Raw genomic sequence first — 17896 nt, 5'->3', positions numbered from 1 at the left:
TGGCGTCCTCTTCCACAACATCTTCGTCCCCGCTTTCCACCTCTAGATAAAAAATGTATGACGGAGGAGACTCATCTACAACCTCTGACACTAAACTCTCCTCCTCTTGCATGTTTCCTCTGTCCGTAGCGTTCCTTGACAGTGTCGTTTCTAAGTCACCAATTTAGTGCTACTTGGTCCCAATGGAATTTCCCATTGGGAACCTACTAGCACTAAGTTGCTAACTGATTAGCAAGATGCTTCCGATAAACTGGCCACAACAATCCCGCCCCCATGATAAACAACCAATCACATTCACTTTATTCACTCGTGTAAAGTCGTGCGCCACTCAGGAGAATTTGGAAATGTAACGGTTGGAATAGCCGTTTCCCTACAACTTTAAACAACACTAAAAATAGCCAACTTTGATTCTTCTTAACTCAGTCTGAGTATCATTACTGAAGAGCGTTGTTAGCACTGGTGTATCTGTCCGTTTGAGTCTCGGCTCAACTTCTCACAGCTGAAAATATCTAGAACTGTTTTTTTTTTTTTTTTTATTTAAGATAAGTAAGTATATCCTTATTACCAAGCAATGGGAGTTAAATCCACAAGGAGATGAGTTCCTCTGACATGTGGCATAAAAAAGTTTTTATTTTGCTGTCCGTTTGTGCATGTGTGTCTGAATGTTTAGTCTCATTGCTAAAGTGCATGGCATAATGTGAGCTTTAACATTCATGTAATGCTGCCATTGAGTGATGCAGTTGTAGACACAAAGACCAAAGCGGGGAGAGAAGAAGTGTTGTTGCTGCAGAACGTATAATTCTGGCTTAGATCTAAAAATATCTTGAATCTCAACAGCTGATGTCGATGTTCTAGTTGAAGGTTTTGAAAAATGTCTTCAGGGTTTAGTTTGTGTCTGTTTTTTATTCATGATGATACTGAACTTGCACCATTTAAAAAGACGTGACTTAAAAAAAAAAAAACACAAGCCGTGATAATAATTAAATAAATAAAACTAATTTCAGTTTTGTTGTATGGCAAGGGGTATGCTATAAATGGTCTGTTACTGTGCTTAAATTATGGTTAAAATAATCCTGTCATTTAAAAATGTATTTTTTGTGTTGGAGTTTTGCAATGTCTCGGTACATTTAGTTTGAAATATGCTGCGGCATCAGATGGCCGCTGACACTGAGCCGGGTTTTGCTGGAGGTTTCTTCCTGTTAAAAGGGAGTTTTTCCTCTCCACTGTCGCTACAAGCATGCTTAGTGTGAGGGATTGCATTCGAGTCAATGAGTCGATGCAATCAACTGGTTTTCCTTAGATAGAAAACTTTGAATCGATTTGACTGTATGATCTGGTTGAACTGTAAAGTGCTTTGAGATTACATGTGTTGTGAATCGGCACGATATAAATAAACTGAATTGAATTGAAGAGGTTTTATAAGTATGTTTGATTATTATTTATGCATTCTCCTTTTATTGATTTGACCTGTCTGGCCATGGCTCAATGCTCTGCAGAAGCTTGTCTCTCACCATAGCAGAATGTTCTCTCATCAGGTCCTCTTCTCAGTGCTAGTTTCTGTCTGACCAGGCTGTACCTCTGTGCACAGGTATGGACATGGAGCAGAAGACCAGAAACATGAAATTAAAGTTGAACAAGTACAAGCAGGGAGCCAGCTCCGACTCCAGACTTGAACAAGACTACCCCAAGGTACAAAACCACCCAGATGCTGGATTCAGACTTCAACACCAGGTTCACAGTAAACATCACGTTCCTGCTTTGTTCCTGGTTGTCTTACAGTCCATGACACACAGTGGCATTTTCTGGAAGCTTTCAAGCACAGTACTAACTCTCTCAGGAACATTCTTTGCTGCTCATTTATTTGTGCACATTTCAAATATATAACATAGGTTTGCTCAATGGAGATTTAGTCGTATCTTTTAAATCTTCTTTTTTTTTTTTTAGCTTCACAGAGTGGAAAAATATCTACAAAAAATCTGGAACTTGTGCTTTGCTCCTTTCAAAAGTAAAACTTGTGATTATATCTGAATCATTGTACATTTTACCATGTTATAGTCATTATCAATACAAAGTGTATGATCCTGGAAAGAAGGTTTTTTTAGGTAGACAGCAACACATTCAAAATATTAGTCATCATATTAGGGCTGTTTACAATTCAATAACTTTTATTTTAATCTTTAAATTCAGTACGTTGCAAGAAAAAAATAGTTAAAAATTAGCCCTTAATCTTATGCAAAGATCTTCATGATATCAGAGAAAACTTTGTTTAGGGGTTAAGATTATGTTATGAAACATTTAGGAAAATCATTCAACTTTAAATAAATTAATTCATCAAAAACTTACAGGAGTGTAGCAAGAACAATCCCTTTGCTGAAAAAGAAAAATGTTATGTTTACAGTTTTTCCCAGTTGATATAGGGGACACATGTGGAACGATATCCTTTGACCAGACAAGAAAATAATCAAACTTTTTGGCATATATGTAAAATGACATTCAAGGACATTACTAACATTGTACATCATTCTGAACAAGCCATTATTCCTGTAAAACAAAGTGTTTAAAGACTCATTGTTACTTCTTTATAAGCATGGTTTCTGGTTGGATGTATTATGCTAAAACAAAACAAAACAAAACAATAAAAAATCTACAGGAGAAAAATACTAGGGACAGCTCAGAGGTTGACAAAAACCCTAAACATGAAGAAAGAGCTACAGTAGAATGCATTAAATGAATTAAATCTGTATATTTTTTAAAGGCATAGTGGAGGTTTAGACCTAAATTAAGAATTTAAAGCAATAGATAAAAGTTGATCTTTGAGCTATTTAAGAAAAGAAATTACAAATAAATAATATTTTTAAACCACAAAGCCTGTAGAGACATATCAAAACAATATGAAGCTGTTTTTTGTTTGTGATAAATGTATTCAAAATCATCCTTTTCCTTCGTTTTCATTCTTTACAAAGGATTAATACTTTCACTAGGCGTATTTTTACTGAATATATGTCGATTACTTAGTGCAACTTGGTAAAAATACATTATGCATTGTGGGTCTTCATAAATTTTCTGCTTTGCCAAACACAAACAATGATCATTTATTGTTTAATAATGAAATCAGAATGGATAGAAAAATAAAACCAAAGGTCAGAGTGTCTATTTATAGTTCTAAAGAATGTGTCACTGAGTTTTTCCATAATCAAATAGCTGCTATTCGTCTCTGGAAAAAGTTCTGAAGACTTTCAGGAAAATTCACCTGCTATCACACTGAAGCCAAGACAAAGACAAAGGTCTGCATTCCTTTTAAGTCAGTGCTATGCAAACTATTGCACTGACAGAAGCTGCACACTTTTTTCAAGGTCTATAAAAAGCAGATTTAGTTCTAAGTTGTCCCTGTCTGTCGAACATTAGAGCGCTCATTGACATAGCAAAGCGGTTCCTATTAGTAAACCATTTGGCGACTGTTTTTGACACAAACAGTTACTGTAACTCTCAGCCCAGCTACTCTTACAATAAACATTCCCCTTAGAAATATAAACACTAAACTAGCTCTGTGTTAAGATGATCATTCCAGACCAGCTTCCAATCAAGTGTATTGTGTTCTCTAATCATTCCCTATTAGACAATTAATGGCTGCTTGTTTGGTTAATAATTTTACTGGATAAAAGGGAAGAAGTTATTTTATTTGCACGATGCGCTTATATCTCTATAGCAATTATAAAAAGCAGGACTGTTGTCTGCAAATGCACTATGGGGTAAAGAGAAGGTGTGGAATTAATTTTGTTTCATTATTTTTGCATGCAAAAAACATATAATGTGAATAAAAGTTTGAAAAAAATAACAAAAACGCCACACTGAAATCAAACAAAAATAAAAATGTCTTATTTAAAATAGCTTTGAGTTTTTTTTCCTGTTTTTTTCAAATAAAAAATCAGATTTTATTTTTTCAAATTTCATTTATTGACATTTTTCGGATTGTGTGCATTTAAGAAAAATCACATTATCCTTATTTTCCTTATTGAAAATAACTCTTTTCAAATCGGGCTTTAGATATACCTCTTCAGTGGGCAGACTTTTCTCTGAAGTGAAGAGTAAAAACATATTTCTATGGGTCTGCGTGGACCTTAGCAACAACATTTTTATTGGACAAGAAAGCTTTTATGCTGAACTTGACACAACTCCCAAAAACTTTTTAGAAAAGTTTTTTGAAGTTTCATTCTGGATTGCATTTCTTTTTTTATTTCCATTTGCATGTCTTTTTTGTTTGCAACAATAATGAAACAAAATTCAAACCATAAGAGCAGAGATTTTTGGTCTCACACCATCCCACCTGCGTAAAGCAGCTGTATTTTCTAAGTGTTTTGCTAATAGCATCTTTAAAGATAAAAATTATGTTTTAAACATTTCTAGACATCAGCCAGTAAGTTTAGCTCAGGTTCTAGAAAAACCAGTAACATTAACAATATTGCCAGATTGATAATAGAGTAAAACATTATTTTTAATGATGAATTAATTCTGTAATTTTTAGATCACTGGCATATTTTAATCCTTATAGATAATTTTATTAAGGTTAAATATTCAATCTAATTAAATAATAATTATTTAAGAAATTGATTTTCCTGAATAAATATTAACCCTTGTTTCTAATTTTTTTGTCCTTCACAAATGTATCCCGGAAAAACCGTTGCATTAAGATTCCTATTTGCCTATCTGTCTACAGCGCTCAGGCAGAGACCCACGGGCCGCTGACAACCTGTCAGCCAGGTCATCGGACAGCGATGTAAGCGACGTGTCCGCTGTATCGAGAACCAGCAGTGCCTCTCGGTTCAGCAGCACGAGCTACATTTCTGTCCAATCAGAAAGACCGCAAGGAAACCGCAAGATCCGGTAAGTTCACATCGAGATCAGGGAGATGACATTTCTCTCTTGAAATGGGAAAACTGCTTCTCACCTGCATACCTCAATGTTCAGGTGTTTCTTTTTCTGCTGTTTACATCTAAGAAGAGAAATTCATTTTTTTAGATATATTTATTTGGTCAGGTTCATTCTACCTTTCTTAGAACAGAAGAACCAAAATGCCTGAACTTCACTTAGTCATGGATTAATTGCTGCATATCTTTCACTAAACAGTTTAACACAATTAATCTTGTACTCCAAGTTAAACCAAGGTCATTTGCATGATGCTTTTCTCTGAGCTCACTTTGTTTTTGTTTAACGTTCCAATCGGCTGCTGTGTCTCTGGATCATTTGTCTGTTGTTTTTGATGTCGTTCATTTCTTTTTGCCTTGCATGTGCTGTTGTCTTTTCGCTTCTGTCTCCGTTTTCAGCCAGTTGCAGTCCAGAAGGCATTCATGGGAAGTAGATAATCAGTTAGGGGAGGTGCAGGAGGAGGATGAGGCTGGAGACAGGGGGAGAGAGAGTTGTAAAGAGGAGAGGATGCAGGGTGGGAGCAAAGAGTCAGGGAGAAAGATAGAGAGAGACATGGAGCAGCAGGAGGATTTGATGGATAAAGAAGAGGAACTGCACCAAAGGAGTGCCTCAGAGACTAACCTCAGGTAATACATATGCAGTGGTCTAACAAACAAAGATGGCTACTAACTTTACTAAGAACCTAAAGCTCCTCTGGCCTACTAACATTCCTAAGTTCCAACCACTATTTGTTGTGTTGGTCTCTACCCCTCATCCAAGAGGATATCTGTGACCCTAATACCCCTAATTAGAAGTTTAATGTGCCATTTGTTAAATTCAGTTGGTTATGAAAAAGAACAAAAAAAAATAAAAAAACAGAGACTGGATCCTGATGTCTTTAAAATAACAATTTGATCCTCTAGGCTGATTCTTCTTTTATTCACAACAGAAAAGGAACAAATCTCTTTGCATCTAGGTGTATTTTTTGGTACCCCTAATGAGGTGGAAATTATGAAAATATATTTAAAAAGTAAATAAGAGATATGTAATGCTGTTGCATAATCTCACACTGAAAAGAAACAACGATCAATTTGAGTTAATTTTTCCGGGGGAAGAAAATCAATGTCAAGGAACAAACATTTTCAACAAATCCACCGGTTCTAGGAATAAAACGGATGCTAGAAAAAAAATCTGAAAGTGTTTTCACACCAAATATGATTCATAAATATCTCTCCTGATTTTATTTTATGAAAATAAATTATAAATATCAGTAACTATAAAAAAAAAATACTTTTATTTCAGTGATCCTCTCTGGAAATTAAACTGAATTCAAACTGAACCGTGGATAAGTACAAGCTTTGAAACTTGGTAAAACAAGCTTTCAGGCGACTGTAAACAATGAAAATAAACCAAACGTTTGCAAAAAAAAATGACAGAGTTCCCAGAAAATATAAACTTCATTTACACAAATTTGAATTGATCAATAAAATCTATTTATGATTAGCAATCTTTATGATAATCTGGCCCTGATGTTTGGAAAGTTGCTCTGTTGAAAGAGAGTGGGACCATTTACTGGTAACTTTATCAGTCTTTAATAAAATATCCTGGTTTTACAGAGAATACATGATGCTGTGCTCTGAAACATGGTTTCTAGAGGCTTCTAAAGAGAAAAAAAACCCACAGCATCACAGATACACATTTAGTTGGAGCAGTTATGATGAGCAATGGGTGCATCCACCTATTGTTTAATGGCACCATTTCAGTTAAGTTCAGTCAACATGTTAATATCTGAACTGTAAGGCTTCACTTGCAAGCAATATGGAGATGTTGTGGCTCTAATACGCTAATATGTGAATTATAGATTGCTGAATCAGCAAATGCTTTCATTTATTTAAACTCAATAAATTCACTTTATTTATATAGGGCCAATTCACAACGATGTCATGTCAAGGCACTCTACAGTTCACCAGACAGGCCCCGATCCAGCACTAAAATGTTGTTATCGGTATCGGTGAGTACCAACAAATAGGGCACCGATACCATTTTGAGAGCCAAAAGTTTATTCAACTATTGTCACCTATTCCAGGTAGGCAATAAAAAGTTCTACTGGATTCACTTTGTGTTAGTCTTTTTCCTGATTCACAAAGGTAGGCAGCAGCTTGACAAAGCTATGATGGCTATTATTTTACATCCAAGTAGTATGCAGTTCTTCATACAGACACATCAGTTTCAAACAGATGGTATCAGTATTGGGCCGATATTGCACAGCCAGGTATCGGGTATCGCTATTGAGGCTACAAATTAGCATCGGCGCAACACTTTTAAATATATGTGGTGCAAATATGCACTATAACTAGAACATAACTAGGAAGGGTTATTTTCTGGACTGTCAGCTCCTTAATTTTTATAGCAAAATGAACAACTAAAAAAATCACAGCCTGAGATGAGACCTGTGCCATAAAAAAAGAGAAATAGCAGGCAACAGAAGAATAGACCTTGATTATAAAACAGACAAAAGCCAAGGGAAAAAAAAAATCAGAAAACTCTAAGAGGCAAATAGGTGCAGCATTTAATCATTTTTACTGGAATAGTCTGGAATAGTAAATATATTAATTTTTGTGGAAAAATGCACCCAGCTTATTTTCACTTAATCTTGAAACACGTGCAGAAAGGAATGGTGCATAGAGATTAGGTTGTAACGTGTTCCAATTATATTTAAACCGGCACCATTTCAGTGAGGCCACAGGAGAGTTTGTCTTCATTGTGAACACTTTTAGAATAGCAATTCTGAAAAAGTATGTCAAGAGAAAACTGATTAAGAATCCCAGAGCTGGATAAAAGCTTAGCTTGCACCGCTAATAAGATGCTTCACCATCAAATTAAATTCACAGCAGGATCCAGGTTAGTGCCTCTTTCCAATATTAGAAAATGCCCCTTGGTAGTCAGAGAAATCACTTTAAGATTAAAGCCATGAGCGGCTAATGTTGCAGCCGGGTTTACAGTCAGCTTGATTAGGAAAACACATTCTTTGCCTCTATTGTAGCAGCTTGATGGTTGGACTTTCTCTGTTTTGTAGATATAGTGTCTTAACTGGAGAAATGACATTGTAGATCAAAGCAATGAGTTTAAAAAACACTTCCCATCTTCCATGAGACATGCGTAATGTGTTGCCTTCCTGTTCTTGCTGTAATTTCTTTTGATGTCGTATCCATGTGTTTCCTATCAGCTCCTATTCTTCACTTTTTCACCTTTTTCACTCAGACTCCCTTTCTCATCGTGCCACGAACAGCTTACTTTCTTATGTAACACTCAATATTTATTACCAAATAAATTGGTGTTTAACCTTTTACTTTCAGAAAATGATGTGTAAATGAACTAATTTAATTTGATTGGATTAGATAAATATGCTCTCAATGGATTAGATCTGAACTGAAAGTGAGCTGGACTGGTTTTGATTTGAACTGCCTGCCTCTGTGATCAACCCTACGTTTTTCATGACCGCTACAGTATAAAATCAGTATATATCCTATAGGGCCTTGCCATAGTATTCACAAACATTGACCTCTTTTTACGTTTTGTCACATTAACCCATTTCATGTAATATAAGCACAAATAAAAATAAATGATGAAAATAAATACTCCATTAAATAAAAATCCCTATGAAATAAACAATATCAGTGTATTCTCATTATCAGTACTTATGAAATCGTACGAAAAGTTATGCACAGTAATTTCTAACTTTTTTGATGTTTTTTTTGTCGTATTTCGTCGTATTTTTACGTCTTGCCTCGAGACAAGATATCCTTGCACATGCGCATCTTACACACCATTCAATAACATAGAATTTAACATACAATTAACCCTAACCCTAAGATACAAAACAGCAAGCTACCTAGTGAGAGACATGAAGAAGTAATTATTGCACTGTTTTTCCCAGTTTTACGTCCGTCCGCGGATCTGCTTTTTTCGTCTGTCTGGCTGCGCATGCGCACTAATCTGTTTTTTTGAGGAAAAACGTCAAAAACGTACGAAATACTGTTCATAACTTTTCGTACGATTTCATACGAACTGATAATGAGAATATGTTGACAATATGTGAAAATAATCTTTGCTTTATTATATTTCAAGATTTCATTTATTCAAAGATTTATGAGCACAAATGAGCTCCAGGTATGGATTGTGATTCGAGTACGCATCGGGTAGTGACAGGAATACTGTCACTATAGAGCAGGAATACTATGAATTGATTGATAATCATGAATTGCGTGTTTCCGGTTTTTCAAAGCATATGCAGCGCTGGCCAACAGATAATGCTCTGCCTCCTTTTTTGAATATAAGAACATGTAATAAAAGCTTAAAATGGAAAAACGGAGTCAAAAAAAAAGTAAATGTGTACGTAAAGTAGCTTTACAAAATAAAAGCTTCACAAAATAACAGAAATAAATAAATAAATTCATAAATAGCTAAATAAATACATAATATAATTCATAATATAATAAATAAAGTAATTAATAGATCTTTGAATAAATAAATATTTAAATATAATAAATGAGATACATTTTTTTTACATATTTTATTCCATGTGGATATTTTTTCACAATTTATTAATAGCAGTATTTGTTGAGATATTTTTGAATGAAACAGTTTTCTCTATTTTTCAAATCAATGAATTAATGTTTTTCCGGCAATAACTTAAAAAAAAAACTAAAACAAGAGGGTAGAACAAGAAGGTAGAACTAAAACAAACAATTTTCACAATGTTCACATAAGCAAGCCTTTTAAGACCTGTCTCTTGCATATAAAGTCAGAACACTCCTTTATTTCAAACACAGAAACAAAATTCTCTCCACACATATTTTGAACATTTTGCAGATTCAATACCATGAGCCCCCTAGTATGTCTTAATGTTTCTGTCCGTTAGTGTCAATTTTTGTGTGATTGGCTACTTTTCAGGAAATCACGCCTCGACTGTTTTCTTCCTAGTTGCAGCCAGAGCCATTGAATCGGAGAGTTCTGACAGCTCCATTGGTTACAGTGGGCAATATTTGAAAGATCAATGCAACACGAAGAAATTCAATCTTTCGTTATAATTTAGACGCCCATGCTATCATTACCATAGCGATTAGGGGAGCATAGGCAGTAGAAAATGACATTTAGGTTTCTCTATTTGTCTTTGATCATGTAAACTAAACATTTACATCTATAAACACAACGCATGAGTAAATTGAATGTGATTGAAACAGGCTCTAGAAAAGAAAAAAACCCAACATATTTCACATAGCTAATAACAGAACTATAATTCGGAAATTAACCTCTCAATCCATAAGGTTTTTCATTATTTCATTACAAATTTTTTTTAAATAATTACCAAAAGTATAAAGTCTATCACAGATTTGCCTGTATCTTGAACAGGACACCAAGCATTTCCGCCAAATTACTGAACTTTTTGATGTTCTGCTGCAAAAACTCCTATTTAACGGCTCTGGTGGCAGCTAGTGATGTTAGCAAAGTGTTTTCAGGCTAATCATGGCCGTTTCTCAATTCACAAGAATGCGAGTACGGACTCATGTCCTCGTCAACTATGTTCTTGAGAAGAACACAGGAAAGTTTGGACTCTGGGAGAACGGGAGCACGCAGCATAAATATGGGTCAATTGGAACAGAAGCGTACCGATGACGTCACCACATGCTCAGCTCGTCTGGAGCTGCATTTCCCCTCCTGTTATATTAGACTCTAAATAATAATAAATTCTAACTTTTTTCATTATTTGGGGGAATAATAATGAACCCAGTCCCTGGCTGCTGTTACCCTTGGAGGTCCACTGTTTGCCGTGGTGATTTCAACATCAGAACTTTTTTTTAAATGACACATTAAATCGGTAAATGGGCCATAAAGTGACGCTTAAAATATAATTTTCTTGCTTCAAATGATCTTAAAATGTACTTTTATAGAACAGCAGCAACAGAAAAAAAACTTTTAACTTAACACTCTGAGCTCTGTGAGCGCTAACCTGGAAGCTGCTGCTGCTGCAGTGAATGGTGGGACAGCTGTCAATCTCGAAAACTGACAAGTCTGCTCTGATGCATGCTGGGTAAAGAGGGAGGGGCCAGAAAAAGATCCGGGGACTTTGCCCGTTCTCGGTCTGCTGTTCTTGTGAATTGGAACAGTACTAGTGCTGAGGCTGATGATGTTTCACGATTACGCGAGCACATGAGAACGCACAAGTTCACCTATTGAGAAACAGTTGTTGTTTTCCTCAAGAGTAGAATCAGGACTTCGTATCCAACAGCAATCTCTGTCATCAGCTTAAACAGATTGCTGAACTGTGGCTACACACAGTTTGTAAATGTCTGTGTCCAACTATAAACCAGAGTTAATTTCAGCCTGACTTTGCTCACTATAAACAGTGCTAACATTACATTAGCTCATAAGAAGTTCCAAATTTAAAATGAGTTGCTTTAAAGCATATATCTACCACTCTCAGTACTCACTATGTTAAACCAAATTTTTTTAAAGATGACTTCGTTTGACCAATTTTTTACTTTTTAAGAAACTTTTCTAACGTTAGTGGCCGCAATTAGGATGGAAACAGTACCGTTACAAGAAGAGGGATTTCCTGAAAAGTAGCCAATCACAGGCAGTTTACCTTTTCAGGTTGGTTACAGCCAAATTTGACAAAAGTTGGCATGAGCCACAGAGAAAGGTCCATAAATGAGCAGGCAGGAATCTGCAGGCACATTTAAAAGCAAGCAAGAGCAGAGGAGAATGGACTCGTAGTGGTGATATATTGGGGGCCTCGTGGTATTGAATTTGAACACATAGAATGCTCAAAATGCAAGTGGAGAGTAGTTTACAGGATATGCAGGTGTTTAAAAAAATGTAACCACTCATATGAGTAGTTTTTACACATGTGCACTTGTGGCAGAAATTTGCACTACTTCTAACTTTACACAACTAAAGACCAAACTGTTTCCTTATTCCTCTTTAAAAAAAATGTTTCCTTATCAGTCTTCATAAAATAAAAAAATAAATGTATGGAAACGAATGAACTTTCAAGTCTCGCCAAAGACGTCTTTCTCAGTTGGATTTATGTCTAGACTCTGCCAAAGTTATTCTAACGCCTTTATGTATGTTCTAAACCATTGCATTGTATGGCAGATTTTATAGGTTTTCATCCACACCAACCCACAGAAATACTCAACTGATTGTTTTTCTAAATCCGCCGTATGGCCAAGTAATAAACAGTGGTCACACATTTGACGAAGGACATGTGTATTTGTCGTAAACCATTCTGCAATGGATATGAATATCAGTTTTTTCATGTACAGACACAGGCTAAAAACTGGAGCATTTTTAGAATCTTCACTTTAGCCCGAATTTTTAGGATTATTTGTTATAAGGGACGTATAATGCTGTTTATTTGTGGCTAAAAAACAAAATGACATAAAAATCTCTTGTTATTTGCAGATATCCTGCTACCTAGGGACAACCTCTAATTATTAAGTATAGTAGCAGTTCCCAGTCATATGCCAGCCGAATGGCAGCCAACTCCCCTCCTTCTCCTACTCTATCTCCACCCTTTCACTGATTTGCAGGGTCTGACCGGGAGATAACGCTTCTCTTTAGTTCTTAATATCCACAATTCATGACAGAAAGAATATTTTAGTGCAAAGATTGATGTTTCAAAGGGAATCTTGGGGGACCAGCCAAGGACCCATCAAGGAAAGTGGGGAAATTTTAAATGGCTACTACTGTATTTGGTGTCCTCAAACATTTGGAATACTGTGTATTAAGCCTAACCTATCTAACTCCGACCATGATTATTTTTCTGCTTGATTCCACAGCACTGTGCTTTGGAATAGAGCATAAACATGGATGAATAGTGGTGTTACTCTGCAGCTACAGATATAAAGAAATATATAACTCTAAATTTGAGCTATCGCAACGTGCACATGTTTCATGAAGTAACGTTTGAAGAACAAACAAACATTTTACCAAGAAAAAATTCAATCTTCAGATATAACAGTATATAAACCATCATAAATATGCCTTTTAATTTTCTGGTTGAAAAATTCAGCAATTTTAATTCAGATTAAATGCTACAGTTTTAAAAAAGCTATAATTGCTTTGATTTAATAACAACGCTATAAACTACCAGAATTTTTGGTTTCTAACCAGACAACATTTGAAGAAGTTCAAGGGACTGCAAATACTTTAGTAAGTAACCCTAACCTCCAGTGTACTGCTGCAAATTCTGTATTTCTGTAAAGAAAGGGTTAAAAATGAGTGAATTTAGCTTTTTACTTTTAAAGACAATGTGTATCTATGTGGATGTTAATACAATGAATAAACAAGCCATTATCTACACAGTCGTGTGTTTAACAGAGTGTAGGAAAACAACTGGGATAATCTAAAGTCTGATTAACAACATCTAAACTACAACTAATGTCAACACAGTAAGTAAAATGAAGTCGTAATGAACATAATTTGTTATAAGCTTCCTAAGGTTGAGTTGTAAAACATGCGGTTGCTAAGTTGCAGTAATTATTGTTAAATGATTGTTTGGATATAGAATTAGTTTATAGCCTGTAATCAGGAGAAAGGACACACATTAATCTAATGAACTATCTCTGGCTGTCCTTCCTTTATCATCTGTTTATTCAAAGCTCACTGTATGAAGACAATCCCAGGCGGCTTGTTTGACTGCATGGTTAGAGGATTAGAATTTGGTTTAATTTACTCTTTTCTAACAAACCCATATATCTCTAAACCACAGCTTCCAAAACATTTCAAAAATATATATTTACCTCATTACTTCCCTCCATATTTATTTACACACATAAAGTAAATAAGATTTTTTTTCCCAGTAAATGTATGTTTTAATTATTGATACATACTTTTTATAGTTTTTTTTTTTTAATGGGACATTAAATTATTTAACTATTAATTTCCTAGTTAAATAAATTTATTATATTTACTACTTTAATTACATATTAGATAATAAGTAGACATTATGTTTGAATTCAAAAACTTTTAAAAACTTTCCAGGACCAACTTTCTGAAATTAAAGGACCATGTGTGGCAGCGTTTACCTCCTGCTAGCGTCATCTGTTGTTACTTTTAAGGATAAGTGTTTTTTTGTTTTTTTTGGTTTTTTTTTAGCTCTGCTTTCAAAACATGTATTGATTTCATGGTAGAACTTTTTTTAAAGGGAAACGCCATTTTTTTTTTACATTGGGCCCTTGATTTTACGTTATTACATCATGTTCTTCTCACCCATATGAGTTTTGTGTCATTTGGAGCTGTTCTGAAGATATTCCCTTAGGTTATATCCAGGTAACGTCTTCCTATGGGCAACGAGTTGACTGTTCATAATTTATTCTTTATGGTGCGCCAGCATTCATAAAATGTAGGCGAATCACTGTCCCCCAGACATCCAAGTTATATTTTTTATATTTATATGTTTTAAAAACAGAGCAGAGTGTGTATGACGTCATCCGCGAGCGTCAGCTACCATTCATTCTTCCTGTCCGCTGAACTGCTCCTAGTTTTACTCACATGCCTGGAAGATGTCTGGTGCTACTAAAAAAATGGTGTTTCCCTTTAAGTATTTCAGGATAAACCTCCATATACCCCAGAACATCACAGTGACCGGGAAAATCTCATAATTCCCAACTTTGAGGTTTCACAACCTCCACTTTTGGGACCCGCTGCTCAAATGCACAGCTTTTATTTCAAAATAAAGGTTTTTGTTTTTACAAAATAAAAATATTTATACAAATTAATACAATAAATTTATATTTATACAAGTCATAAAATGTAGCAAAGCAGCTTTATTAGACATCCTATAACCATTTCAAGGTTCATCAGTGTGATGACATAACTATTTAATAATCCTAATACCTTTCCAATCCATTTTAGATGTGTGATTTTGTGAAAGGACCCTGACTATGAACACCACATTATAGATTTGTATAGAATTCATTGTAAAATGTTCCAAAGCTTATTTAAAACTTCATTCTTAAGATTGTAACTAAAGTAAATTCACTTTATGTTTGTAAGCTGCTTTTGCCTCACTTTCAATATATATGATTGCATTATTCGATTTACAGAGTACTGAATGCTTCTGGGTTAAATCAAAGAGCTTTGCTCACTGATGTCATATCAGTAAGGGAGACAGCTCAGAAAAAAATGGCTTAAATACATGCAGTTAAACCACACAGATTTCGTACTATTGATCTAAATTTAAGGTTATTTTTGGTTCAACCCAGAGGCTTGTTTCTGATAGGAAACTGGCAACTCTGGAAATGTTAAAAAGCAGGTTTGGAAGAAAAGACAAATATTTTTTTTTTATTTTTGATTTGTATTTAATTTTAAAACTGGGATATTGCTGTTCTCTACAATAATATACAATAATATACACATTTATTATTTTGACCATTTATCCTTAATGCTGAGCTAGGGCTGGATACTATAGCGAAATATTTTATCAGAATATTTGTCTCCATTTTGGTTGATATGATGTAATTCAAATATCAATATAAATCCTGAAAATATAAAGGCATCAGAAAGACAGCAAAGAATGCTCTAAATGCCTGTGCAAATTTATGATGATTATTTTGCCACAAAACTCCTCTGATATAACATTTTAGAAATAAATTTGTTATTCATAAATGTGGCTGCAGGCAGACTGAAAGTGCAGAAAAGTTTAACTGAATGTATTAAAATATGTTGTGTGATGAGTCATGAAATGGTTATTAAAAAGATAAAGAGTTTCAATCAGCCTCAATAAAGATAACAGGAAAATAACAGACAGCTCACACTTTTTCTAAAAATTATAATCATGCGCCCAAGCCACAGTTAAACTGATGAAAGGGTTTTTCACTGCTTTGCTCATTGATGTCATATCAGTATAAAGACAGGCCACAGAATCCTGGTCAGGAGACATAAAGATTGCCACAAGCTACATTTACTGATGACTCATTATTTATGTATTAAGGTCACATTATGCATCTTCTACACATTAAACAGGCCTGTTCACAGGGATCGACCTTATTTGATTCTAAACCGAGTGACCTCCCCCTGCAGAGAGAAACTAATGTGTTCATGACACTTCAACTTAATGCTGTTTCAGTGTTCATCAGGACTAATGAAACATCCCAGAAGCTGTCTGAAATCGCATGCAACATCCTTCTTTTCTCTGATTTAATACTGTAGCTGCATAGGAAGTAGGATCCTGTTTGAAGAATGAGGACGACTATGTTTAACTGTTTGGATTGATTAAGACACATTTTTACCAAGAAGAGTCTGCATCATGTCCAAATCACAATTTGCTAAAACATTTTAGTCATAGATTGGAAATTTAGCAGTGTTAGAACATGTAAAACTGTGCATGAATGTTGCAGGTTTTTAAGGCATCTGTGATTCATCTGTCAAAGCAGCCAAACTTTTTTGAAAGTCCTTTTTGAGCCTAAATAGAACCTCAGCGTAGGGTGCAATGACCTGACATAAACAGACATGGTGCCACCTACTGGCAGTACTGCTGAACTACCAGAAAGCCAGATTTTTGCCACTGGCACAGCTACTGCATAAGGCCTGATTGTGTTGTAAGGCTTCGCAGAAAATGAACAGCTCAGAGGATAGGGCTTAAAATTGCTAACACCAGTAGCGCTATTAGCAAGGACATGTGTTCACATGTCTCTTAACATCACAGCCACATCAGAAAGCTTCGTGAGCTTTTGCTCCAGCTTAAATTAACTACAGTAGTCAGGCTGTTTTTTTTCTAGTGCAACTCGAGTTTTATCCATTTAGGAATTAAACCCTCTTCTTTTGATTTTCGGGGCATGTAGGTGGCGCAGTAGTTAGCGTGCACAAACCATGTACAGAGGCCTTAGTCCTCGATGCGGCCGAGCCGGGTTTAAATCGGACTGTAGTCCTGTCCATGTCTCTCCTTCTCTCTCATACCCCCTTTCCTTTCTGTCTACTGTTGAAAAAACGAGCAACTAGTGTCACAAAAACTAAAAAAAAAAAAAAATTATTTAGGACCTTTTCTTTTTTTTTTTTTGCAACCAAGCTGGAAGTTCCACACTGTCCTGCTTCCATGGCTTTGGTTTGTTTAGCAGTTGTACACATGTGCATTTGTGTAATCACAGTCAGATGATGGTATTATGGTGAATATACAAAGAAAAGGCTATATTTATAACAAACTGAGCAAAATCAAAGCGTAAAAGACAAAAATGATAAATAATACCCCAGTAGGAAGCTGTAATTTGTCATAAATCGTTGTATGCAGTCACAGTAAAAAATGTCAAAGAACATGACCATGTAGTGTACCTTTAATAAGTTCAGACAACCATAAACATGCTTTCTCACCAGCTAATCTTGTTGCTCACAGAACAAAAAAAGCACCAGCATGAAGTGAAACATTTAAACTTTACTTTTAATTATTTATGTATTAATAATGGACGAAGAATAACGCTTTTCATAGCAGTCAGATTTATCTATTGAAAGCAGAATTGCATATTGAAACCTGTCAACTCCTGTGTGAGGAAATAATATTTCCATGCTTCGTTTACTGTGGGAACATCTTGGCCTAGATGAAAATGCACGATGAGCAATCTGCATGATGAGGCACACAGTGTTCTTTGGGTCTAAGCTGAACAACATCCATCCCTGGAGAGTCCCATTTTTCTTAGCTGGTACAGTTTAAAGTAAGTGTGGACAGAGGGCCAGAACCTGTTCAAAGGCTGGAGGTACGGTAAAGGGATGAGGTTCTCTTAGATCATGCAGGTCTGTTTATTTAAGCCTCAAGTCAAGACTAATAGCCTCAGATCTGCAGAATGGAAATGTACCAGGTGTACCAGTGCTATTTTATGTATATATATTGGAAATTTTACATTTAATACATTAGGAAATTATATAAAAAGAAGTTAATTTGATTCTGATAACTTAAGTTGATCTTTAAGTTATGTAAAAATGCAAACAGTTAGAATAT

General features: G+C 35.2%; 1 protein-coding gene across 35 annotated transcripts in view; it reads left to right on the top strand.

The window, feature by feature from the left end:
* rims2a (regulating synaptic membrane exocytosis 2a) overlaps positions 1-17896 on the top strand; it is a 192865-nt gene that overhangs the window by 142227 nt on the left and 32742 nt on the right. For 19 of the 35 annotated variants that reach the window (XM_038275109.1, XM_038275108.1, XM_038275114.1 and 16 more), the window contains 3 exons: positions 1589-1689; positions 4715-4881; positions 5322-5549. The exons of 8 other annotated variants lie outside the window; for them this stretch is intronic. In XM_038275109.1, coding sequence (XP_038131037.1) covers positions 1589-1689; positions 4715-4881; positions 5322-5549 — 496 coding nt within the window. The remainder of the gene's footprint in view (positions 1-1588; positions 1690-4714; positions 4882-5321; positions 5550-17896) is intronic. 8 more of the 35 variants (XM_038275124.1, XM_038275122.1, XM_038275123.1 and 5 more) reach the window with 1 other exon arrangement.

The sequence above is a fragment of the Cyprinodon tularosa genome, unplaced genomic scaffold (genome assembly GCF_016077235.1).
Source record: "Cyprinodon tularosa strain WSP-4 unplaced genomic scaffold, ASM1607723v1 ctg941, whole genome shotgun sequence".
Taxonomy (NCBI): domain Eukaryota; kingdom Metazoa; phylum Chordata; class Actinopteri; order Cyprinodontiformes; family Cyprinodontidae; genus Cyprinodon; species Cyprinodon tularosa.
This window is presented reverse-complemented; position numbering and strand designations above follow the sequence as displayed.